We start from the raw sequence: 26491 nt of genomic DNA on the forward strand, positions 1-26491 counted from the left end.
CCATGCGATTTCTTTCTGTGGGGTTATGTGAAAGATTCAGCGTTTAAACCTCCTCTACCAAGAAACGTGCCAGAACTGCGAGCTTGCATCAACGATGCTTTCGAACTCATTGATGGGGACATGCTGCGCTGAGTGTGGGAGGAACTTGATTATTGGCTTGATGTCTGCCGAATCACTAAAGGGGCACATATCGAACATTTGTGAATACCTAAAAAAACTTTTTGAGTTTTTGTATGTGTGTGCAAAGCATTGTGAAAATATCTCAAATAGAGCTGTGAAATCGCTTCAATCATTTGTAATATAGCACGACGCACGGGATGGCAACAGGGGCCGGCAGCCGGAATTCTGTTTACGCGCCGTGCGGGAGCGGCCGTAATGGCCGGATTGTACCGCTTGCACGTCGTCCACCCCGGACACAGTGGACGCAGATGCGGCGCCCTGAACCGCCGCGACGTCACACCACGCTTCCAGCTGTTGACCTGCGGCATGAGAAACTTCATAAAATTGAGCAATGGACAGGACTTCCTTGAGGGAAGGGTCTTCTAACAACTGCAGGGCCCGTTGCCGGACCTCCCTATCAGGGGCCGAACGAACAATGACGTCGCGTACCATAACGTGGGCATACGACTCTCGCGACTGCTCCATGACAAAATGACACTTGTGACTAAGACCGTGCAGGGTAGCGGCCCACGCCCGGTAAGACTGATGGGGCTGTTTCTTGCATTGATAGAACTCGACCCTAGCTGTCACAACATGCGTGAGGCAGCGATAATATGAAGACAGTAATGAACACAACGCATCAAAAGACAAGGACGAGGGTTCCTGCAACGGCGCTAGCTGATACAGCGAGGGAGATATCCAAGACAAGAAGAGAGCACGACATACCTCCGCATCGGCAACATGAAACACCTGGAAATGCTGCCGAAGGCAATGTTCATACGCGTCCCAGTCCTCCGCCGTCTCGTCATACGGGGGAAAGGGAGGAGGGAACGGCGCTGGAGCAGACTGCGTGGAGAGCAACGCCGGAAGCACTTGTTTCATGGTGGCCATGAGCTCCATCTGCTGCTCAACCAAAACCCGCACTAAATCCTCCATGCTGTGGAGAAGCTGCGAAACCGGAACAACGATGCAACACGCGAAAGAACGACCCTACTCGTCGCCAATTGTGTAGTAACACTGTTCACGTTTACGTAGCACTCCACTTAGCATAGACCGGGACTGTGTCCTAGGCAGGCCCGATGTTAACTGACTGGGCACGGCCCGTGTTGCCTGAGTTGTTGTTGTTGTTACGCCGGCAGAGGTTGCGTCCGAATTCTCGCGTGCCCTCTGGTGGACGGGACTCTACTTGCGTCAACTACCGTCCGTGACGCGCCGTGTCGATGTGCGCCTCCCGCGATCTTTCTGGTGGCTACTGCAGTGTGTGTGTGTGTGTGTGTGTGTGTGTGTGTGTGTGTGTGTGTGTGTTTTGTCAACTTTAAAAGAAGGCCTCTTGGCAAAGCATAGCAGTATTTTTGCTGTGTCCTCCATATGATAACCACCAATCCACCATAGTGACTTTGGGAATAGCTAATAACTGTAAAGAGTATGTTTAATGTAAAAAGAGAGATGCCAATCATAGTGCCTCTTCATGTTGGAAGTGTTCTAATATTTCTCAATAGATACTCACCATAGCAATTTTATTGAACAGCTTACATTGTTATAGAAATTTATTTGTTGTGATAAAGAAAGGACATCGACTATATTGTCTTTATGTAAACTGTTTTGAATGATGTAATTGGGTATGTTTCAAAATGACAGAATGTTTGTAATGGGAAAAGTTAAAAGGAAATTTATGCTGGAGGAAATTTAAAAATTTCAAATGTAATTTATTTGTGATGTGGACATTTATTTTGTTGAAAAGAATCTGAATATTGTTATTTTGTTGGAAATATATTTCTCACAAAAGTTTGTAAAATAATTTTGATGTATTACTATCGAGTCCAAGGTGTAGAAATTTGATAATACTGTAGAAGAATTTCATGTTTTCATTAATATGTAGTTCACCACTGAATTTTTTGATGGTTAGACTCGGTTAAAAAAGTCTGCGGTTAATTTGTTTGACTTTCTTCAGGTAAAAAGGTACTTTATAATAATCATGCTCTTCTATGGACCTCAAACATACTTGAAAGTAATTTTCAGTTCATAGGAGGTGTGTAACGTAGCAGAGTATACCGAGTATTTATTCCTTGCAGTGAAGTATGTGATCTTAGAGTATGTCTATTCTGGAGCCAGAAGGAAGAGCAATTTTCTTTGTTCTCAGCTGAAAGGAGCTAATACTGAGCACCCAAATTGCCAGCCAATAGGAATTAAACATTTCCTGCACTTAGGAACAGCTTTGTATGCTGCAGTTCTGTTAGCTCTGGAACCATCTTACTGTGCAGGTCATGTGCCCCACAGTTTTCGGCTAAGATGGAAAGTATCATTTATTCTTTTTCTTCTGTTACCATAATTATGAGGCAACTATAGGTCTAAACAGTTTAGTGGAAGTCTGGAAATTTTGAGTAACTTAGCCTGGAAGTTATTTGCATGTGAACTTCCCCCAAAACAACTTCACATGGTGTGTTTCATGAACATTCTTGGAAGTTTTGGGTGAGCACACCTTCTTAAGAAGACAACTGAATGACTTGATACAGTAACTCATAAAGAACTGTGCGTCAGTGGCTGTATAAACCATAGAAATTATTCGGGTTGGACTGATAGATTTCTGGCTCCTTTCAACATGTGAAATCTTCTAGTAAAACAGTAACCAACTTGCATGATAATTGTTTCAATACTAAGTACAGATTTGGTAGCCATTTACAACTTCTTTCAGAGGCAATAAACCTTAATTAACTGAAATTTAAAAGCTTTTATGCCAGTTATTAAAAACCTAAAAGCCCAATATTTTTTACAAAACTTACACATGCTGCCTCCAAGCTTGAGTTATACGTCTTTTGCCGGTACATATTTAGCGAGTCTTTCATCAACTGAGACAGTACCTATCAACACAGAGTGAAGGGGGTGTACATCACGAAGCCTTTTGAGGTAAGTGGACTAAAATTTCTGCACTGAAACTCCAGGCACAGACTTTTATGTCGAATTGTTATCTGAACTAGATGTAGAAGGGTGTTGGAGATGTGAATGTGCCCTGCTGATTGTTGGAGGCAGAAACATGCCACATTGAATGCTGGAGGTCTCACAAAGGCCTTCACAAACAAGCACCCTCCCTGCCCCCTCCCAACCCTAGCCCACAAACAGTTTCCCCATGCCATATCCTTGCACATTCCAAATCCTCCCTCCAACCCCAAGAATCATCTACAAAGCAGTGCCTCACCCAGTACCATCCTGGAACAGAACAACTGAACCATAACTTTTATCAGGGTTTGACCCTACCCAAGATCCTACCCACCCCACCTAAAGTGGTGTTCCGTCGCCCTCCCACCTACACAAAATTCTAGGCCATCCCTGTGCCTCTCTCACTCTCAACCCTTGTCACTGGGACCATTTCACTGTGGAATATCCAGGTGCAAGACCTGCCCAACCAACCACCACTTATTAATCCAGTCCTGTCAGAGGCTTATCCCACCCCATCAGATGGCTGGGCCACCTATGAAAGCAGTCATGCCATATACCAACTCTGCTGCAAACACTGCACAGCTTTTTGTGTTGGTATGACTAACAATGAACTATCCACCAGGATGAATGGCCAACACCGAACTGTTGCCAAACTTGACCACCCAGTGGCATAGCATGCAACTGAGCATAACATGCTCTATTTCAATAGCTGCTTCATAGGCTGGGCTCTTTGTGTCCTTACTTTCACTTCCAGTCTCTCTGAATTATGGAGATGGGAATTATCCTTGTAGCACACCAATAATCTCCAGTCCCCACACTTGCCACACAACAGTTTCCCCTTCCTCAGTCCTATCACCCCCTCCCAGGTTCACATCCCCATGTCATCTTCAGTATGCACCTCTCACCGTCGCCCTCGATATCTATACATCACATGCCTAGCCTGTGCATCTGCCAACCTTCCCTCCCAAATTCCCAGCCAGCAAACCAGCTGCCCAAGAGCCACTAGCCACATACCCCCATAACTTCCTGCCTCTTGCCTCTCTCCTGCTACCAACCCCATCCAATACAACCTGCACCCCAACCTAGTCCACCTACCATGCAGCAGCAATGGCATTGTGTGTGTCCAGCTGGTTCCATGCAAGGATATAAGAGTGAGTGTGTGTGTGTGTGTGTGTGTGTGTGTGTGCGCATGCGCAAATGGTAGGGAAATAAGTGTGTGTGTGTGTGTGTGTGTGTGTGTGTGTGTGTGTGTGTGTGTGTGTGTGTGTGGAAGGGGGGGGGGGTGCACTTGAATGCTTCTGCATGTGTGTATATTTGAACTTTAGCATGAAAAATAATTATTTCGAAAGCCAGGAACTTTTCTTTCATTTTTTGTGTTTGGCAGTGAATATCTGATTACAGAGTGAAATTTTTTCATTCTGGAAATAAATCAGTTTTATCAGCTCTTACAATACAGTTGAGTTTCCTACTTAATAAAGAAATAACAGGCACCACACATTTAATTTATAAAATTGATATGTTGTGTTCTTGACAATGGAATCATTGTAATTCAGTAAATATTAAACCAGTACCTACTAATAGTACGTATGCCCAATGCTGCCTTTCTCAGTTAGTTTCACTGACAAAATTTTCTTGGATTGTGGTGAATAACAACACTGTCTAGCAAAAAAATATCAACAAGCTCTGTATTTGTCAAGAAAATCTGACTGAACTGATGAATCGGAAAATTGTTGATATATTATTTCATGATGCTGCTGTTATTTGAATCTTATCTAGATAGCTGAAGAAGTCATATACATTACGAATACAATAGGAAATGTCTCAAGATTATCAGGAGAACATACCTCACATTTCTTGAGTTTCTGCTTGAGAAACACTTCCGCAGCAGCACTGCCAATGAAGTCCAGAAGATAACAATGGTCACAATACGATAGTCAAACGGATTCTTCATGGAGAAAACGGGTATGCAACCCATGGACCAATCAAAGCACAGCCATTCAGGGCACAATAGTAACCAGGCATTGAGAGCATAGATGTAGTTGTAAGTAAGAAACTAAATGAACAAAAAAAGAGTTTTTGTTAGATATAAATCTTGATTTGTTTCCTTAGAGTAAATATTTAAAAAAAACTAAAAATGAATAAATAAAGCTCAAATGTGAATCAACAACAAATAGCTACATCCATCAGAAGGAGGTCCAGTAGAGCATCAATTATCCAAATACCAATTACCTGAAACATTAGCTAAATGAAAACACTCCAATCAGTAAATTCAAATTTGCACACACGCCATGCAGAAGTTTCAGTGGCACTGGGCTGGCCAGTGTAGCAGTAACCACCTCCCTGCTAAATGTCATTTTTGAAGTTCTGTGTTGATGCCTAAACCTTCCATGTGGCTGATCATGCTGTTGAGACATTCACAAAACATATTGTTCCTAATATTTTCAATAAACTACAGATAATAGATCAGTTGAACAAGGCTGCCAGTGGATCAAGCTTATCTCAGGAAGATGGTTCAGAAATGCAGTAATGCTGGGTCTTAAAAGGGACAGAGATGTTACTACAAAATTTGCAAGTGTACTTCACAGTGTAATGGTACAAAACTCTGCCACAGTCCACAGCCATAATTGCACCATGGTCACCTCCAGCAGCCACAGAGACCTGTCGGCACAGCAACCCTCTGCTGTCAGGCCACTTTCACGTCAGCCTCCTTCCGACTGATGACATCTGCATCTGTAACACAGGCCCTGTTTGAGACTTTTGACATGATCCAGAAACACACCTTCTTCTGTACTGGTCATCATTTTACAGCAGGACCTAAACATCAAAGACCAGCCCATCATCACTGAACAGGTTGGTAGTAGTATGAATTCCAATCTGTTCTGCCCGTGCCATACTTACATCGCAGCTGCCATTGCCGTCAATGAGACATGAACTGTCGTCAGCTAACTGGCTGCGTGGGTTGCTCACAGCCAGCCACCCCACTGCCAACACCACCACATGGTCCGAGACTCACAGTGAGGTACAGTCACTTTGGCACTGCTACTACATGGACTCCACGGTCTGTGTTTGACACCCAGGACAGTTTTACTGGAGACGAGCCCATCTACCCCTGGGCAGTTGTTGCTCCACCACCCCCGCTGTCCTACATAGCCATCACCACTTATCACAATGTGGCAGGAGTAGTAATCAGTTACAGAATTCAAGTAACAGCTGATCAAGTTTTTGGACCTGTCTGGTTGTGTTTTTTCCTTTGCTTTCCTTTTTGTTTGGGTATATTGTACTTGTGTGGCAGTAATAGTAAGCAAAACATCTGTTAGTAAGAGGCTGATAACCCTGGAGATGATTCGGCATTTGGTGGATAAGGTAGTTAAAGTTCAAACAGATAATAAAGCTTTGCATAGAGAAACAGATCGTTTAAAGGGTGAAAGCAAGGAATGGTCAACTTCTAACATGTCCCCACACATCTTTGATGCTAGTACTGCCTAGTTAGTAGCCCCATTTTCTGGTAAAAGAGGGGAAGATCTTTTTATCTGTTTTGATAGTTTGCACATGAGTTATGGAACTGGTGTACTGAGCAGTTTCAAATTTAAAATTAGTGGGACACTAGAAAATAAGTAATATACAATGAGAAGTTGTGGGATGCTCAGTCCAGAGACTTTCAGGAAGAGTTAGTGGATCATTACAGGAAAAAGGATGCTTCTAGGAATTATCATGAAAAACTTAACGGTGTAATTAAAAAACAAGGGGAATCAGTAGAAAGTTGTGTAGACCGTTTCAGGAAAATCGATATTTATATACATGAAATGATGGAAGGTGATAGTGTCAATAAGCCCATTCTGTAGGAAGCAGAACAATGGACACTTGATGCATTTTTGTGGGGACTATTGGCTGAAATGTCATGAAAAGTTGCATGGATTTCCCAAAAACCTTGGAATATGTGGTAGAAACTGCGGCAGCTTCAGCTGAAATTTACTCAGTGACTAGGCGGAGGGGGCAGCAATTAGTTTTTACATCAGTGCACAATGCTCCCAGTAAGTCTGACCACTTGGATATCCATGTGCAAAACCAATGACAGGCATCTGTCTAACTGGCTATGTAAAGGGAAGATTGTGTAAGTTATTGTTGGGTACAGGATTACAGGTATCCATGACAAACAAGTGTTTATTTGGTGCCATAAATTTGAACCACCACGTTTCAGACTAAGTGGTGGGGTGGTAATACTGTTCACTCCCTCTGTTCAGTGTTACTGAATTCCTGAGTGAGTAAGAGGGTTGAGGGGGTGGGGGATGGAAGAGGTAGAGGGATTTTCAGGAGTGTGTTGAACTTCTCACAAGCTACGACATCACTCTTGGGCTAGATTTCCTAGCAAAACTTCACACCAAAGTCGATCTATAACAACAAATAGTGGAGCTGGGTGGGACATTGTTCAATCTTGATTTTACTTCTAAAAGAAATGAACTGTCATAAGGAATATCTGCGACATCAAGCAGGTAATTTAAAACTGCATACATGATCTCTCTTAACTTGTGGGATGTAACAGTGAAAGGTAAGGGAAGGCTGCTCTGGATGAACACAGGAGCTGATCTGCTGATTAATATTTATGTGTGAGAGAGTCCCTATCAGAAAATGGGAAGTTGGATCAGGCACTATGTTTACCCTTAGTGCTGGAAATTGACAAAAGTCGAGGGACGCCTTTCAATGTAGACAGTATTAGTTTGGAAGAGGTGAAGTTATCATCAAGAGGTGCACTGACAGGTAACTTAGAGGTGTTATAAGAGGATGACTTGAATACGGATTTTAGTGCAGAATACTCACTATAGGTGTCACATCCAGAAGGATGGCATGCTGTGGGGTATGAAACTGAAGTAATGCATGCACCACCTTGATGATATAATTCTATTCTGCAAGGACAACCAAGAGCACATGGTGCATCTATCAGAAGTCTTTGGTTGATTAAATGTGGCACAACTGACCCTTAGCTTACAAAGTGTCACTTTGTATTATAAATGGTCCACTGTTCAGGTCATGTTACAAACTGACCTATGATTTGTATAAGTTGTAAAGGATTTCCCAGTACCTAACACAGTAAAGGATTTACAGTCATATTTTGTGATCACTAATTTTTATAGAGAATTTATTCCAAAATTGGCAGATGTAATGAGACATCTTATGCATTTGCTAAAGAGTAAGTAAAGTTTCACTGGACTCTAGATTGTGAAGCATCATATAAACAATTAAAAGATTTATTAAGCATGGTCCTATCCTCGCATTTCTTGACTATGAAAAACAGTTATACTGTTGTGTGACTTAGGCAACCACCATATTCTTGGCTCTGTTTTGAGGCAAGAGGTAGATGGAAGGGAACACATAACAGCTTATGCTTCTAGGCTGTTCAATAAGGCAGAGAACAACTATTCATCTAAAAAAATGTGCACTAACTTTCAGCATCACGCGTTTCCATTGTTATCTGTATGGGCAACAAAAAATTTGCACTAACTTTTAGCATCAACTATTTCCTTTGTTATTTGTATGGGTGACATTTTAGGGTCATAATGGATCATGCAGCACTGAAATGGCATCTGGGACTAAAAGATAGAACCAGTTGTTTGACACACTGGGCTTTATGGGTAAATTAATTTGATTTTGAGGTTGTACATCATCCAAGGAAATCTCATGGAAATGGATGAACTTAGTAGCAAAATCTCTGCAGTAGAATGCATTGGGGTAAGCACAGAAGAATGTTGCAGACTCAAGCCACTGACCCAACTTGTAAGCTCTGACGATAGAGTGCTGTACATGCAACCAAGGTCCGGCTGCCACATAGATGCACCAGTAAGTTTACAAAAAAAGTTCCGAGGCAGGCTCAGAATTCCATTTTGGCAGGACATTGTGGATGATGTGCCACAGAATGTCCTATTTCCGGAAATTACTGGTGGCCAACAAGAAGCAAGATGTAGAGGGTTTCATGTAGAACTGCATTCACTGTGCTCGAAGAGACAAGCTGAGTCGTCAGTGAATCCCATTACAAAGGTTACCTGAGGTGGATAGACCATTTTAAATGACTGGAAGGGACATTCTTGGTCCCTTTGCACAAACACCACCAGGGAACTGATATGGATTAACTATAAGTGATTATTTCTCACATTTATTGACTGTCATAACCATGCCAAATCAACAGGCAGAAATGGTGGCATAAGCTATGGTCAGTCAATGTTTACACAATTTGGAGCACCAGAGACTGTGTTAATTGACCATGCCACTAACTTTATGTCTGAGTTACTGAAGTAACTGTGTCAACTATTACACATAAAGATGTCACTATACCCGTAAACAAACAACAGGACTGAAAGGCTACACTGAACAATAGAGAAATGTTATGTTATCATGTAAATAGTAGTCATAATGATTGGGACACTCTAATACCAAATGTAGTAGCAGAATGTAACTTGAAAGTTCATGAGGATATGGTCTTACCACTGTATGAGGTTGTTCTGGCCAAAAAAATGCCCTCCCCTTTTGAATTATGCAAACCTACCCCAGCAGAAAATATATTGTTTGTTTGAAACTTTGCTGAAAAGTTTTAAAATATCTGGTGCCAGATTACAAAAATCAGTGCAACGGCTCTAGAATAAGAGCGGGACTCACAACAAAAAGGAAAAATTGTCCAAGTACCAATTCAGGCAATGAGTAATGTTATCTAACCCTTGATGCTGAAAGAAAAAATTAAAAAGTTCATTTTGTGTTACCAAAGACCTTATCAGGTAGTCAAGACAATGTGTCTTGTTAATGTCAAACTGCAACTTCCGATCTTAAGCACAGTGGTGTTAAGTAAGAAGAATTCTGAACTGAAAGTACTATGTCAAATTGCTGGTGGTTCCTTACGAAGGAAAGGGTTGGTGGTAACATGAGAAAGAAGGTAAAATTTTGCACGTAAAGCATGGTCTACCTACAGTTGTTCCAATGCATCAATACACCTTGTCATGAGATGGCTTTGCGAGCTAATTTTTGATGTTTTCCTATTAGCTATTAGAGATATTTGTGATTATACATTACTGTTATGTCTGTGTTTGCATTGCTTTTCTGAAGGAGGCTCATGTGTGAGTGTGAAGAAAAATTTTGCTTTGGTAATAGATTAAAATAATTTTCACATAAAATTTTATTTGCAATGTTGGTAGTACATTAAGTGCCTTATTTAGTATAACATCGTGCAGCACATTTATTGTTTGGTTAAGTATGTGGTTTGTGTAGAAGCAGTTGTGCAGACTTGCAACGTGAAATAGGTTGGCAGTAAATAGAGAGAGAGAGAGAGAGAGAGAGAGAGAGAGAGAGAGAGAGAGAGAGGGTACACCTTTTACTAAATTGTAGACCTATTTTAGTGCCCATTTTGAACTTTTCAAACAGGGATGTGTAATTAACAGTCTGCATTATTTGCAAGACACATGATACAAGATATAAATGTACATTTTTGTGTTTAATTTTGTGTTTCTTTGTTTCATATTCCTATGGCCAGAGGTACAAAATGTTTTCATAAATGACTGGTTATCTTTAAAAAAATCGGTTATCTGAACATCTTCCACCCTCAACTGTTTTAGGTAACTGGTGCTCCATTGGAAAAACTATTAAAGTCATGATACTAAACAGGCAATAAAATCATCACCATTTATATATTACAGACACTAATCACCTAACCATATTCCGATCAAAACCTGTAGTCATATCATTCCTACACTACAGCTTGGCCGTCATCTGTGGTTCGATTTCTCTCCACAGGGTCATTTTTCACATGCACAGCTGGCCTACCACTGAACACTTCCACAACCTGTGATATCCTTTCCACAAATCTTAAATTCATATTCAATAATAACTGTTTTGACTTTGAGTGACAGGTGTTTAAAGCTCCCTCTTATGCTAAACTTCTCATTCCCACTTTGAGAGTTTCACTAAAGCCCAAGAGCAATAAGCCACTAAATTTATTCAAATTATTGATATTTACACAATCTAGATCTAAGCTGTCTTACAACACATCACTTTGTTTATAAAGTTCAGCTGATTTAAACCTAGAGTGCTAGCACTATGAGAGCTGTCACCCTCTGTGGGTTAAACACTTCCTTCTTTTGGAACTCAGCAGTTGTAGTAAATTATCTATTCAGACAAGGACTTGGCTCATAAATATACTCTTTAACATCGCCAATGAACTATTTAACCATCTAACAACAAAGCAGTGTATTTCTCTGGTATGGCTATAAATTTCTTATGTCATGACACAGTGTTGTCACCTCCCAAACCTCCATACAAGCTACTCACAGCCTTTATGTATCTTCGATTCATGCCACTGCTATATACTCCACAGGTTTAGGATAGCATCCACAGCCAAGCTTTCTTATACATTTTCTTGTCACTACTTTCTCCAACCCTTTACTAGTAAGAACTCTTTCAAAGGCACACAGTATACATCCAATAATATGCAACCACAGTTTGTCCTTTTCTTGAGAATAACTATTTCAACAATGACATACCTACAACATTCTCTCAGTACTTCTACTTCCTTACAAATTCTGGCACAAATATCTAATAAAGAATGGCATGAAATTTGAAATAAAATTTCTATGACAACTACACAATACCCTTTCACTGTTCCTACAATACTACACAATAGCTGTAACCTTATTGTTGCTAGTGGTTGTTTACTGTTTCCCAGCACGTGGAAAGTTCTCAGTGAAAGTCAGATTGTCGTGACAGCCATTTACAACACAGCAAGTTGTCATTATGACTAACATACTAACACTGATGAATGTGTGGCTCTTGGTCGAAAGTGAATATCCATTGCCATTACTCTCTTCTCATTTGGACCTTCTTCTTGCAATGTCATCAATAATCAACCATGGTAAAGCAACAGTCAATCACAGCACAGATGCTGCACACCGAAACAGCATATACAGGTGCCAATCAGGAAGAAGCAGTAAGCAGCACCTCTCATAGTTACAAGGCACCACTGCCAAGGCACACTCTTCAAACACTGCCATATAGAACAAGACTAGCCAGTTCTATTCTGCTCTGTCTTCAAGTTGTGTATCTCGAGTGCAGTCAAACCCTAATGTACTGCTTCTGGCTCCAGAGGACAGTGGTGTTGTATCATTGCTGAGTCAAATCTAGTTCCATCTTAAATGTGTTGAGTGTCATCAATGGTCACATATCCATCACAGCTGCAGCAAATATTCAGAATTCATTATCTGTAGACCTGTACTTTGACTCAGATCAGTGTTTACGGCTGCCTTTTGTGTATTTGAACATCAAGTCATTTAACTGCATAACTAATTCCAGACATGTTCACATAGCCACGGTGGGGGAGCGCTACAGATAAGAGTATTTGTTTGCTTCAATGAAGTGTTGGGTATTTGACTGTTCATTTAACTGACTGTTTCATTTGTTCAGAGCAGAACACAACACCTCCAATCACAGAAAATTTCAATGATTCCACTTCTATCATTCCCTTGTCGTCCTCCACTATTCCTGCATTCTCTCACTGCATACCTTCTTCATTACATAGCAACATTTTGTGCCTATCTTCTTCTATTCCTAACATGGATCCCTTCATTTTTCAAAATTCTTCTTAATCTCCATTTTTACCACATCTTATTCTCTTATGTTGTGTCTTTCATAATGTTTCTTCCACTCTTTAATGGAGGTTGTCATCATCTTCCTAGAAAAACATTTGAAAATCTGTTAATTTTGTATCAGTCATTCTGCACAGGTATTAAAATAACATCACACAACATATTTTTTCTTTGTTTCTGTTTCATTCTGTATGTTCTATTCTACAAGAACTTCTTACTATCCATATCTCTTGTTGTTGGTGCATATAGTACCTCATTTCAAGTATAGCACTTTTAATTCAATATTAGACATCTGCTCAACTATAAGCACCATGGCTCTGTTAGTTTAGTTTGGTCATGAAAGAGATTGCAGCTGACAAGAGGACTGCCAAGGAAGTAAACAAAGACAACTTTTTTTACCTATATATAGCCACTATTCAGTGCAATGAGGTATTGTGATTATGCGTGCCTGTAGATGAAACTTGTTCATCTGACATATATCAGTTTTAATGTGATCTAATTTTAAGGTAATTAATGTTCTAGGTGTGGTCCGGTCAAAAGATATGCTTAAATTGTTAATTTCCGACTTTTTCAGAGTTCTCACAATTAATTAGACTGATTCCACTACACTCATCTCTGAATATTTGGTGCTCAGTGGCCTTTAAAATCATTCTTTAATGGTCATCGTTGAATGTCGTAGAGAAGTTACACAAATTATTCTTTATAGCAATGAAAAAAATCAGTTTTTTAAAATGTAATGTGATTGTATGGATAAAACATCTACTCAGCAAGTGGTGACAGGCGAAGATACACATACAAATTTCAAAGTCTGCAAGCTTTCGGAAACAGTGGCTCCTTCATCTGGCAAAAAGGGGAGAGTTTGGAAAAGGTGCTCAGAACCCTGAGCCAGGGGAAACTTACCAGACAGGATGAGAAGAAAAGACTGACTGTTGAGGAGACATTTAAAACCCTAAGAGTTTAAAGATGAAAGAGGGGTAGGGTAAGAAACAGATTATTGACACATCATCATGCACATGTTAATAAGAACAGGAAGCTAAGTGCATTTTATGTGCTAGAGGTGGGGGACAAGGAAAAATGGACAGGTCAGAAAATTAAGGATATAGAAAACTAAAATGGAGTGAAGAAAGGAACAGTTACTGAGAAGAAATACTGGGACTGAAGAAATTAAAGTAAATTAAGGCCAGGTGGGTGGCAAGAACCAACGAAATGTTGTAATGCCAGTTCTCGTGTGCAAAATTTTGAGAAACTGGTGGCTGGGGGAATAATCCAAATGCCACATGTGGTGAAACACACACTGATGTCACGACTGTCATACTGTAAAGCACGCTCTGCAACAGGATACTGTGTTATGGCAGTATACGCCCTCTACCTATGCCCATTCATCCTAACTGATAACGTGGTGGTATTCATGCAAATGTAAAAGCTAAACAGTGTTTACTTAACAGCCAATACACAACATGTCTCATTTCACAAGCAGCTCTCCCTTTGACAGTACATGTTTTTCCAGTACAGGGTGGATATAGGTGATGGTAGGTGGGTGTATAGAGTAAGTCTTGCAGCAGGAATGGACGTATGGATAGAGGACATAGAATAGGTCTGGCAAGGATGTTGCAGAGATTGGGAGGGTGATGAAAAGTTATTCCAGCTGCGGTAAGCAAAATGTCAGACAGAATGGACCTCATTTCAAGACATGATTTTAGGAAGCCTTAACCTTGTCAAAGTAGCTGGTTAACACATTCAAGACCAGGATAATGCTAAGTGACAAGAGGTGTACGCCTAAGCTGTTTTTTGGAGGGATCAGCGGTACCAGGAATGGATATGATGGCCCAGGAAATCTGCTTTTGAACTAGGCTGGTGGGGTTATTATGTCCAGTGAAGACTAGGGTGAGAACGGTGGTGTGTTTCTGTAAGGAGTCTGCATCTGAACAAATACACCTGCCTCAAATGCCAAGGCTGTATGGGAGGGAACAGTTCATGTGGAAAGGATGGTAAGTGTCAGTATGTAAGTACTGTTGTCTGCTAGTAGGTTTAATGTGAACTGAAGTGAGTAGCTGACCCTTGGTGAGGGCGAGATCAACACCAAGGAAAGTGGCATGGGATTCAGAATAGGACTATGTGAAATTTAGGTGGAAAAATGTATTTAGAGATTCCAAGAATTTTAACAGGTCTGCACCGAGCGAGGTGGCGCAGTGGCTAGCACACTGGACTCGCATTCGGGAGGACGACGGTTCGATCCCGCGTCTGGCCATCCCAATTTAGGTTTTCCGTGATTTCCCTAAATCACTCCAGGCAAATGCCAGGATGGTTCCTTTGAAAGGGCATGGCCAACTTCCTTCCCCGTCCTTCCCTAATCCGATGAGACCGATGACCTCGCTGTCTGGTCTTCCCCAAACAACCCCAACCCAACAGGTCTGCCTGACTATGAGTCCATATTGCAAAGTTGTCATCAATGTATCTAAAGCAAACCAGGGGCCCTCAAGTGACACATCAAAAGGTTGACTTATAAAGGAGCCATCCTGGTTCCTATTGCCATGTTGTCCCTCATCTGTTTATATGTCTGCCCATCAAAGGTAAAGTAGTTGTTGGTAAGTATCAAGTCATTTAAGGTGAGCAGGATGGGTGTCATACATTTGGAATCAGGTGGGTGAGTAAATGCTCAGCAGCAGACAGAGCAGGCACTTGGGGGTGTTCGTGTAGAGGGAGGTGTCTTCAGTGGCCAAGACAAAGTGTGTGGTGGGACTGGGGCAGGCTCAGATTTCAGGTGATCCAGAAAATGATTGTGTCTTTAATGTAGGAGGGAAGTCTTTGTACTATAGGTTGCAGGCATTGACCAACTAATGCAGATATACTTTTGATGGGTGCTTTGAAGCCAAAAATTGTGGGACAACCGGGGTGTCTGGGTAGTGGATCTTAGGAAGAAAGTGAAAGGTGGGAGTGCATGGTTTGCATGGGGTAAGAAGTTCTGTGGATTGAGGTGTTAGTCCCTGTGAGGGGTCTGAGGTTTTTTGAAAGGACTGCAGGTTAGTTTGTACCACATGGATGGGATCTTGATGGCAGATACTATACGTAGAGGTGGCAGACAGCTGGTGTAAGCCCTCACTTACATACTCCCATTGGTCAATTACCACAGTGATACATGTCTTGGCCACCAGGAGGATAATGATAGTCATGAGCTTTTAGGGAATGAAGAGCCTGGAGTTTTGCAGAGCACACTTTAGAGTCACATTTTAGGGACCTGATGAAGGGTTGTGAAGGAATGCTGGAGGTTAGGAATTCCTGCAAGGCTTGTTAAGGGATGATTTTGAGGCAGTGACTGTGGATCAAGTTGGGACCACTGTCTGAACTATTCAAGCCAGTGTCCAATTTCAGCTGCATGATTAAATACAGGTTTAGGTCTGAAAGTGAGACCCTTGTATAATACGGATAATTCAGGAGAGGAGAGGCCTTAGATGAGAGGTTGAGAAGACTGTAATGTTGTGGTCAGTTTTTGTGATCGTAAGTTATCATTGTTCTGGTAGGCAGTGGTGAAGGTTGGGGGATTTTAAGAAGATTGGCCAAACTTGGTTTGTAGGAGAGGAATGGTTGTTGACGGTTTGGTTCTTTATAGGAAGGATGTGAGTGAGGAAGGCAAACACCACTGTTGAGTTAGTTTAGGAGAAGATGGGAGAGTGCTATGAGGTGAAGTCTGGCCTGTTTTTGCAGTTTGAAGTTGGCTTGACAGATGATACCATCCAAGGAAACATGAGAGGCAGATAACTTCAGCTAACATTCTGGCAGAGAATTCCTTACCCACTCATTACTTCTTGTTAACCTTTGTCTGTCCTCACAATTTCCATATGAATTTTTCTGATTTTTTTTCCTTACTTTTCTCTCTGTTTCCTCCTCTGCTTCTTCTTTGCTGCTCCCACCTTCTCTAGCACTCCAAACCCTCCTCTCTTGCTATGATAAATCCCATCACATATTACATATGGTCCTTTCGAAAACATGCTTTTGAACAATCAAAAATAAGGCCCAACATTTTGTTTCTTGAAACTTGCTTGTCCCTATGAGTTACCCTCAAAGGCCTAAAATTGAAAGTTTCTGTTTCTGGATGTAATCCTACTTGACAAAGCCCCTTTTACAGTTTCAAATAAAGCACTCTCTTGCACTTACCTAACTAATCTGTCCCTATACACCTCATCTGTCAGTTTCCACACCACCAGACTTTCTGCCTTTACAAAATCCTGCAGTTATCTGTCCCTCATCTTTCCTTGGATGTTATCCATCAACCAGGCCAACTTCAGACTGCAAAAACAGGCTAGACTTCATCTCAAAAAGCTTTCCCACCTTCTGCTAAACTAATTCACCACTGGTGCCCAACTTCTTTCCCTTTGAGAGGCAGACATATTGATAGATCAGAGGAACAGCCATGGGAACTAGGATGGCTCCTTGTTGCACCAACTTTTTCAGGGGTCATTTGGAGGGGGCTTACCAAGGACCCATAAGCCTTCAGCCCCTTGTCTGATTTAGATACATTGATGGCATCTTTGCCATGTGGGCTCACAGTCACTCTGTCCTGTTAAAATTCTTGGAATCTCTAAATACATTCTCCCACCTAAATTTCACATGGTCCTATTCCAAATCCTATGCCACACACTATGCTACACACTTCAGTTCACATTTAACCTACTAATAGACAACAATACTTACATACTGACAGTTGCCAGCCTTTCCATGCCAAGCGTTTCCTCCCATACAGCCTTGGCATTTGAGGCAAACATATTTGTTCAGATGCTGACTCTTTACAGCACCACACCACCATTCTCACCCCAGCCTTCACTGGACATAATAACCCACCAGCCTAGTTCAAAAGCAGATATCCTGGGCCATCACATTCATTCCTGGTACTGCTGATCCCTCCAAAAATACAACTTAGGAGAACAACTCTTGTTACTTAGTATTATCCTGGCCTTGAATGTATAAACCACCTACTTTGACAATGCTAATACTTGCTAAAACCATGTCTCGAGAAATGAGATCCATTCTGTTCGACATTTTTCCCATCACACCTTAAACAGTTTTTCGTTACCCTTCCAATCTCTGCAGTATCCTTGTCAGACCCTATTCTATAGCTCCTTCCCCTGTGTCCATCCCTGCTGTAAGACTTACCCTATGCTACCCATCTACCACTGCCTATAACAGTAATTGGCAAAACATACAGTCTCAAAGGGAAGGCTACATGTGAAACAACACACCATGTACCAGCTGTTATGTACACACTGTTCGGCTTTTGCACTGGCATGACTACCACCAAGTTATCAGCTAGGATGAATGGGTATAGGTAGAGGGTGTATACTAGCAACATACAATATCCTGTTGCAGAGCATGCTCTACAACATGTCAGTCATGATCTCAGTGCCTGTTTCCCAACATATGGCATACCCAGATACCAGTGCTCAGAACTTCACAGGTGGGAACTGGCATTGTAACATGTCCTTGATTCTTGCCCCCAATGTGGCCTTAATTTATGTTAATTTCTTCAGTCCCAGCATTTCTTCTTAGGAACTATTTTCATTTCCTATATCTTTTACTTTCTAACCTGTCTATTTTTTCTCATCCCCCACTTCTACCACATACAATGCATTTAGCTTTACACTTTTATTACTCATTTACAATGTTTTGTAAGTAACCTCTGTCTTGCCTTCCTTCCCACTCTACTCCTCTGCCAGAAGAAGAAGCCATTGGCTCCCAAAACTTGTAAATTTCAATACATTTATGTATGTATTCTCCTGTTGCCTACTGGTCAGTAGATTTTCTTTTTATATGCAATTACATTACAATTTATTCTTTAAAACATTGTCCTCAATTTCAACACATTGTGATTATGCAGAAGTCCTCTTTATTAATTTGATCACAATTCTTCTTGTATTGACTACAGTGTCCACTCTTTCTGGAAATTTATATTTACTTCACAGTATCATGTTTTCTTTTACTGTTCCTCAGTTTCATTTCTTTTTAATTTTGGCTTGGCTAAACACCATCTTTGGTGCCATACTGATTGTGTATGGATAATCTTTGCAAGTTTCATAGTTCAATCCCTAGAATTTCTTCCCAAAAATGTTTGGTTTCTGTGTGATGCTTAGCTTCTGTTATATTACATGTTTTCTTTCGGCTTATATGTTCTTACTGGGGTATCCGCTGTAGCTTGACTTTGCAGGAATAGTGGTATGAACTTTACTTCTTACTACTTTGTCAACCATGATTTCTTTAAAATAACCTTGAGAAATAAGTGAACTGCGTTAAGAACTGTGGACAATATCAGGTTTGGCAGCATCTATGTTTTAGCTTTCCTGGGGAGTTTCTTGAAGGTGGACATAAACTTCAGCTGGCTTTAATGAGATTAATTAGTGTCATACCATTAGTCCTTTGGAAAGCAGTTTATTTTCTTAAACGATTTTTCCTTATCTATTTGTGCACTACCTAGTGCCTTGTAGCTGCATTCTTTTCATGACTTGGTAGCTGATGTCTCTAAAAAAAAAAACTGTATAGTTTTTTTGTTTCTGACATGTTCTTGTCAAGCAAAATGGTTGCTTCCACTGCTGAGATTTGTATTTACACTTACTCAAGAGGATTTTCAGTTCTTGACTAGGTTTTCCCTGTAACCCCTGAAACCGTCTTAGAGTGATTGGTACCATTCAGCACGACATGATCTCATAATCATTAATATTCACTGAATCTTAAAAATGGCATTTCTCTCCTTGTATCCAAATGATTTGGTAAAAATGCAAACTTTAACAAAGAGTTACAGAATATTTACTTCACAATACACAATGCAAGTAACGATTTGAAAATTATCTTCATTTCATCTTAACTTTTCCACAAATTAGCATTCACAATCAAAGTTTTAACATCCTTACCCTGGCTGTAAAACTTTCGGCAAATGAGGCCGGATTATCTGACTTCTGAAATGTTGGAAGAGTGGAGCCCATTACTTTCCAGCGGAGCAGTAACAACAAAATTCCTGTGAGAAACAGTATAGCATGTCTCTTTAACAAATGCTTGCTTCTTCCATTAGAGCTGCTTTTTCTTTCATCTAAACCAATTGTCTCCACTTGTACCTCTTGACTTTTCTGAAAAGCACTGATTTTACATGCCAAGCTTGATATGACATCCACAGGAAGAATTTTAGCTGTTTCTATTACATCGTACAAGCTGCACAGACCCTGCAAAACCAGTGATCCTGAGTATGATATGTAACAAATATTTAAATAAAACACATAATAATACACAAAGGCATGGCTTATGTTGATATGATGCACAATATAGAAATATTTTGTACATGGTTTTGTAAATATTTACTACAACTATTATAATTTTTTTGTAATGTGAACTGTAATTAAATATTTTATTAGAGGAAGAGAGTCAATGAAGTTTTGCTATCACTACATTCTTAGCCGATATTATCCACATTCTAGTTTTGGATACTACTTGCTCCCTTCCTGTTTGATGAAGATTTCTCAGGTTAGCTGCAAAGGAATCCCATGGTCATTGCCCTACCTTGCTTTACAGAGGCAAAGGAAACATGTGGCATGTTTTTTGGTATTACAAAATCTTTTTTTGTGTTGTTTCAAGACTGATTTCCACTTCCATAATTACATTTATTCTTTGTAAATAGCAACATGTGTGATTCGATGAATGTGACAAGTATCACAGAGCTGCCTTTCTGATTTGTTCAGCAGTGGGAATGAAGGAAAAAAAAAAAGAAAAAAAAGTCTAGCTCTTATCAGTTTTTACTGCAGTTTATGTAATTTCTGTCAATGTGATTTGTGTCTTTGGAAATGGGTACATTCATGAACTGATGAGGTAGATGAAAGTTTTTCCATTGAGCTCAAAGCCTTTCCTGTAACCTTTATATTCACATGTCACCATTTGCAAGGGGACCAGTCCAAACAGTCACCAGAGACTGAGTGACAGTTGAACTGGTTGTGGAAATTATGAGAAAAAGATGGCCAAATGACAGTTATTTACCTGAAAACAACCTGCTTCTTTGAGAGCCACCCTAAGATTCATCACATCCACCGTCCCTTACTCATCCTGACTGCACCCTATAGTGTCAGATAACCCGCATATTTAGGATGAGTCTTATGCTACTTTCTAATCTTGGAGAGAAATGTGAGTGAAAATATAGTTATTGTTAGTGTTTATTTACAGCTGAAATTGGTATAAAAATAATAATTCAGTGAAGAGAACAAATGATAATATCAGTTTTCTTTGTAAAAATCTGTGTACACATACTTATAGCTCTAGTTGATCTGCATGTGATGCAACAACTTGACACACACTGCTCCTTCTCACAAAAACAAGGCAAATGGATGGAAAGCACATAATTCCACAATTATTAGCATCCAAACAATAATATAAGTGTTAGAAAAGCACTCCCTAAATAATGAAGCAATTAATTTAGCTGTTAACACTGACACAAGAAGATATTGCATTAAAAATCTAAAATATTCACATAAAGTGACTGGCAAATACACACAAAAAGATTACCCAATCACTTTCACATATACTAACCCTCCTCTTTTTAATGTTTTGGAGAGAAATTCAAGACACACCAGAAAACTAAAACCTCATGGTAGACTCTTACCATCATCCCATGGTCCATCTGCATTACTAGGGAGAACAGATTCCAGTAGGTTAGAGAGAAGATAAACAAGCAAATGGCTTCACTGAAAGAGCTCCAGTTGCTTTATTTACACTATAAGGTCACATTCTTGTGACATGGCCCAAATTTTCTGCAGCACGTAACTATTGATGTGTAACATATCGCGTTCCATGGCAAAATACACTGACAGAAAGAAAAACGCAGCACCAACAAGGAATTTTGAAACATAAACAAAAGTTGCATGCGTTATTTCTACATCGGACATATGATGTCTTATACTAATTTCTTGCCAGTCACATAAGAGTGGTGCTAGCAGTGCCACTATGAGGATGCCAGTCAGGTTTGCTTTAAACACATACTGTAATGGTTGTGAGTGTTACTTCCTTTGAGATGGGACATGGTATGTTGATATTAGTAAAAAATGCCTTTAAGGTGACATAAAGATGGCAGAGTTTCACCGAGGTTGTGTAATTGGGGTATGAGAAGCTGGATGTTCCTTCTGTGATACTGCAGAGAGATCTGGCAGGAATGTAGCCACTGTACATGAGCACTGGCAGCAGTAGTCATGAAAATGTATAGTTGCAAGAGTGCCAAGCTCTTGACAGCCACGTGGCACTACTGAGAGGGAAGAGCACTGCATTCAGTGTATGGCTCTGGTTCATTGCACTGCATCTGCAGCAGCAATTTCAGTAGCAGCTGACACTGCAGTGACATAATGAACTGTTTCAGCTCTGAGCCAGACAGAGCCAGATGCCCTGTTGCATGCATTCCACTGTTGCATGCATTTTCGACTTTAGTGGTGTCAAGTGAGAACTTATTGGAGGGCAGGGCGGCGGTCTATCTCCTTTTCTGATGAAACCTGGTTCTGCCTCAGTACCAGTGATGGCTGTGTCTTGGTTACAAGAAGACCAGTTGAGGGCCTGCAACTACCCTGTCTGCTTACTGGACACTCTGTACCTACACCTGGAGTTATGGTCTGGGGTGTGATTTCGTATGACAGTAGGAGCACTCTCGTGGTTATCTCACACAGCATGACTGCAAATTTTTATGTCGATCTGGTGATTCGACCTATTGTGAACAGCATTCCAAGAAGTGTTTTCCAATAGGATAACACTTGGGCACACACTACTGTTGTAACCGAACACGCTCTTCAGAGTGTCAACATGTTGCCTTGGCCTGCTCAATTACTAGATCTGTCTCCGATTGAGCACATATGGGATAAAATTGGACGACAACTCCAGCATCATCCACAAACAGCACTAACAGTCCCAGTATTGACCAACCAAGTGCAACAGTCATAGAACTCCATCCCACATCCAGTACCTGTACAACACATTGCATGCACATTTGCATGCATGCATTCAACATTCTTGAGGTTACAGCAGTTATTAATGTGCCAGCATTCCACATTTAAAATGGTTTGTCTTGCACTTACATTAACCTGTGATCTTGCAATGTTAGTCACTTAAATATGTTACCAAGACAATTCTATTCCAAAAATTTTATTACTCTACATTAATTTTTTTTTTTTGGTGTTATGATTTTTTTTTCCACCAGTGTCTATATGGTGACCGGAAAGTTGTTTGTAAGTATACAGCTCACCGTGGATTGCACAGTATAGATGTAGATGGTAGATAGGTACAGACAGGAAATGATTTGTCCGAGCTACAAAAAGGGGCTATAATCGGCTTTCAGACAAATGAGAGCATAAGAGGCAGCTTTGTTTAAAGGCTTCAAAAAGGGCCATCACAGTGAGCCAAAATAGCTTTGTTGTAATGATATTCACAAGAATTACAAAATAGCTAGTATATCAACACTACAGCTTCTTTAAGAAAACTTTAGATTTGACAAATCATCTTTCATAGCTGAGTGGTCAGCACAGCTGACTGCCACGCAGGGGGCTGCGGTTCGATTCCTTGCCAGGTCGGAGATTTTATGCACTCTAGGATTGACTGTTGTGTTGTCATCATCATCATCATCATCATTTAGGTGCAAGTCACCAAAGTGACATCAGATGAAAAGACTTGCACCAGCGGTTGAACAGCCCCAGATGGGGTTTCCTAGCCAATAACGCCATATGAACATTTCATTTCATTTATCCCGAAAAGAACTGCTATCTTTTTATAATGTAGGAAAAGATAGATTGCTATTTACCATATAGAAGACATGCTAAGATGCAAACAGGCACAATTAAAAGGCACTTACACAAAGCTTTCGACCAAAGCCTTCATTAGCAACAGAGAAACACACACCATTCATACACACTCACAAGCACACTTAACAAGCACATGACTGCCAGTTCCAGCAGCTCAGATCAACATTTGGGAGTACACAGTATTCATCTTTATAGCTTTGTTATTGCCTCTTTGTTATTATCCAATTTGTTTATGAGAATTTTTTTGGTATTTGATGATGTCATTAACTTGATTTGCTATCAATTTTCTGATCAGCCCTTCATTTATACTATGGTTTTTGTTTCTTCCCTCAAATGCTCTGCTACAAGATGTTGCAAGAGGTAACATTTATTCTTATGTACCTGGCTCCAAATATTAACAATATGAACAAATTCATTTTATGTATACCAATATTGCTACAAATTCAGGCTTTGTTGATGAATTTTACTGATAAATTCTTCCTGGGAAATCATCAGAAACTTTATTATTTTATGTGTGATTTTCATCCTGAAATTCCAGAGTTCCATGTTTCATTAACGCACTCAGTTTTCTTTCAGACTCAACGTTGTGATTGGTTGAGTAGAAATTGAATAATTAAACATGAATACTGAAGTTTCAACTAGAGTAAGGGAAAGCATCAACTGTGCAGCTATTTGAGAGAAAAACCAAAGGCATATGGTGATGTAGGTTAAAGTCCCAGGTATGACATCCTGCAGCCCTTCATCCTGGTGGGCCCTCTTTTGGAAGTTATCAACACAAAAATTTAGGAATGTAGTGTGATTTTGTACTTTTGTGAAAAAAGGATATGTATCAGATTGGTTGCTCAGCATAACAATTAATGCTCTGGCTTTCCGCATAATAGGTTTTTGACTCAAAACTCATGGGGAGCTATTTAATTTTTTATTTTTAAATCTTCATTGGAATGCATTTTCTCATTACTTTTAGTCAATTATTTGAGTAAAATGTATTTTTTTTATTTCGGTTCCTTTTTCACATCATTTTAACCACTGTATTACCTTTTTCAATTGCTCTAATTTTTTCTTCCTATCATTCTTTTTCCACTTGGAATCTTTGCTCATGTGAATTTAATTCTTTCTTATTTATCTATCATAATATTTAAACATATGGAAATGCCAATGCATACGTTAAAAACAAAACATGCAATATTCTCTTTATAATGCCTGTGCGGTGGCATCAAGAATGTATTTTTCCTTGAGATATGTACATTTTTTTGCATGGTAATCATCACACAAACATTAGATCTTATTTCACTATGGGCAAAGTGACACAGATGAATATTTAATGAAAGAAAGATTTATAAATGAAACAAAATTCAAGCAAAATGAGGACTAGAAAAAATGAATGCAATAGCATGGGCAAAATATACGATGATAAAATGCTAGATATCTAATCGAAGTTAATAAATAAAAATAATTATAATCACATGAACAAAGATTCCAAGTGGACAAAAATTTTCGGAACAAAAATAAGAGCAATTGAAAAAGTTAATTGACATGATGTGGCAAAGAAACACAAATAAAAAAATACATTTAACCCAATTAATTGAATAAAAATAATGGCCAAAGTCCTTTCAACAAAGATTTAGAGATAAAAATCCAGACAGCACCCCACAAGTTTCAAAATGACAGCCTTCTGCCCAGGAGGCAAGAACTTTAACCATTACACTGTGCTACCGATCTTCCACATATCACTTATTTGCAGCTGCATAACATCAATCGAAATTCAGAAATTTCTTATGACAATTATTTGCAAAGGAGGGCCCACCAGGGTAAATGGTGGCATGGTTTGATCCCTGGGTCTTAAACTACATCACCATATAGATGATTTCAAAAAAATTGATCCCACCATTGTGGACCTCTCCTTGTACGATTATTACTGTTACATAAATAGATTTGTACAATACACTATACAGAAACAGAGAGAGCATGTGGGATTTTTTTTACTATAACAGTTCCAAAAAATATTCTCCGATGTACTGCATACTTACAAGCACTGTGATGCCTTGTTCCTTACAGAGCATCGATATACAGCAAAGAACCATACTGACAAAGAGGGCCCAGAGCTTTTCAGTCTCACTCTTATAGTGAATTGCTCTGCAGTACATCAGAAATGATAGAAGGAAGAAGACAGCACATAGTAAATCAGCTCTTCCCACAACACCTGCAACCTGAAAAGTTCATAATTTAGCAACTGAAGAAATAGTAAACAAGGTTTTTAACATTATGGCAACAGTGGGAGTTATGCAATGAGTGCTGATTTTCAGTGACTAAATCGCAACCAACACCTCCAATCTATCACCCGCAGACTCCCATCCTACATCAAAGACACAAACCATTTCCTAGAACGCCTCAAATCCATTCCCACTCCTCTCCCACCTGAAACCTTTCTTGTCACCATAGATGCTACATCCCTTTACACAAACATCCCACATACCCGTGGTCTCTCTGCCCTTGAGCACTACCTCTCTCAACACCCACCTGAAGATCTTCCAAAAACCTCGTTCCTTATCACACTTACCAACTTCATCCTCACCCATAATTACTTCACTTTTGAAGGCCAGACCTACAAAAAAATCAGGGGAACGGCCATGGGAACCAGGATGGCTCCGTCCTATGCCAACCTTTCCTGAAGACCCAACAGCTGCTTCCCCTGGCCTGGTAAAGGTTTATAGATGACATCTTTGTGGTCTGGACTCATGGTGAAGAAACACTCCTTAATTTCCTCCATAACCTCAACTCCTTTTCGAATCTGAATTTCACCTGGTCCTTCTCCAAAACACAAGCCACCTTCCTGGATGTTGACATTCATCTTGTTGAAGCTCACATCCACACCTCTGTCCATATCAAACCCACAAACAAACAACAGTACCTTCACTTTGATAGCTACCATCCATTCCACATCAAACGCTCCCTTCCCTACAGCCTAGGTATTCGTGGCAAACTTAT

At 40.1% G+C, this 26491-nt stretch overlaps 1 protein-coding gene across 2 annotated transcripts in view; it reads right to left on the reverse strand.

Moving 5' to 3' along the window:
• LOC124776381 (protein O-mannosyl-transferase TMTC4-like) overlaps window positions 1-26491 on the reverse strand; it is a 138922-nt gene that overhangs the window by 87531 nt on the left and 24900 nt on the right. The window contains exons 4-6 of one of the 2 annotated variants that reach the window (XM_047251346.1): window positions 25534-25713; window positions 19604-19909; window positions 4938-5146 (exon numbers count right to left, since the gene is read on the reverse strand). In XM_047251346.1, the coding sequence (XP_047107302.1) occupies window positions 4938-5146; window positions 19604-19909; window positions 25534-25713 (695 nt within the window). The remainder of the gene's footprint in view (window positions 1-4937; window positions 5147-19603; window positions 19910-25533; window positions 25714-26491) is intronic. The other variant, XM_047251347.1, reaches the window with a different exon arrangement.

Source organism: Schistocerca piceifrons, chromosome 2 (genome assembly GCF_021461385.2).
Source record: "Schistocerca piceifrons isolate TAMUIC-IGC-003096 chromosome 2, iqSchPice1.1, whole genome shotgun sequence".
Classification (NCBI taxonomy): Eukaryota; Metazoa; Arthropoda; class Insecta; order Orthoptera; family Acrididae; genus Schistocerca; species Schistocerca piceifrons.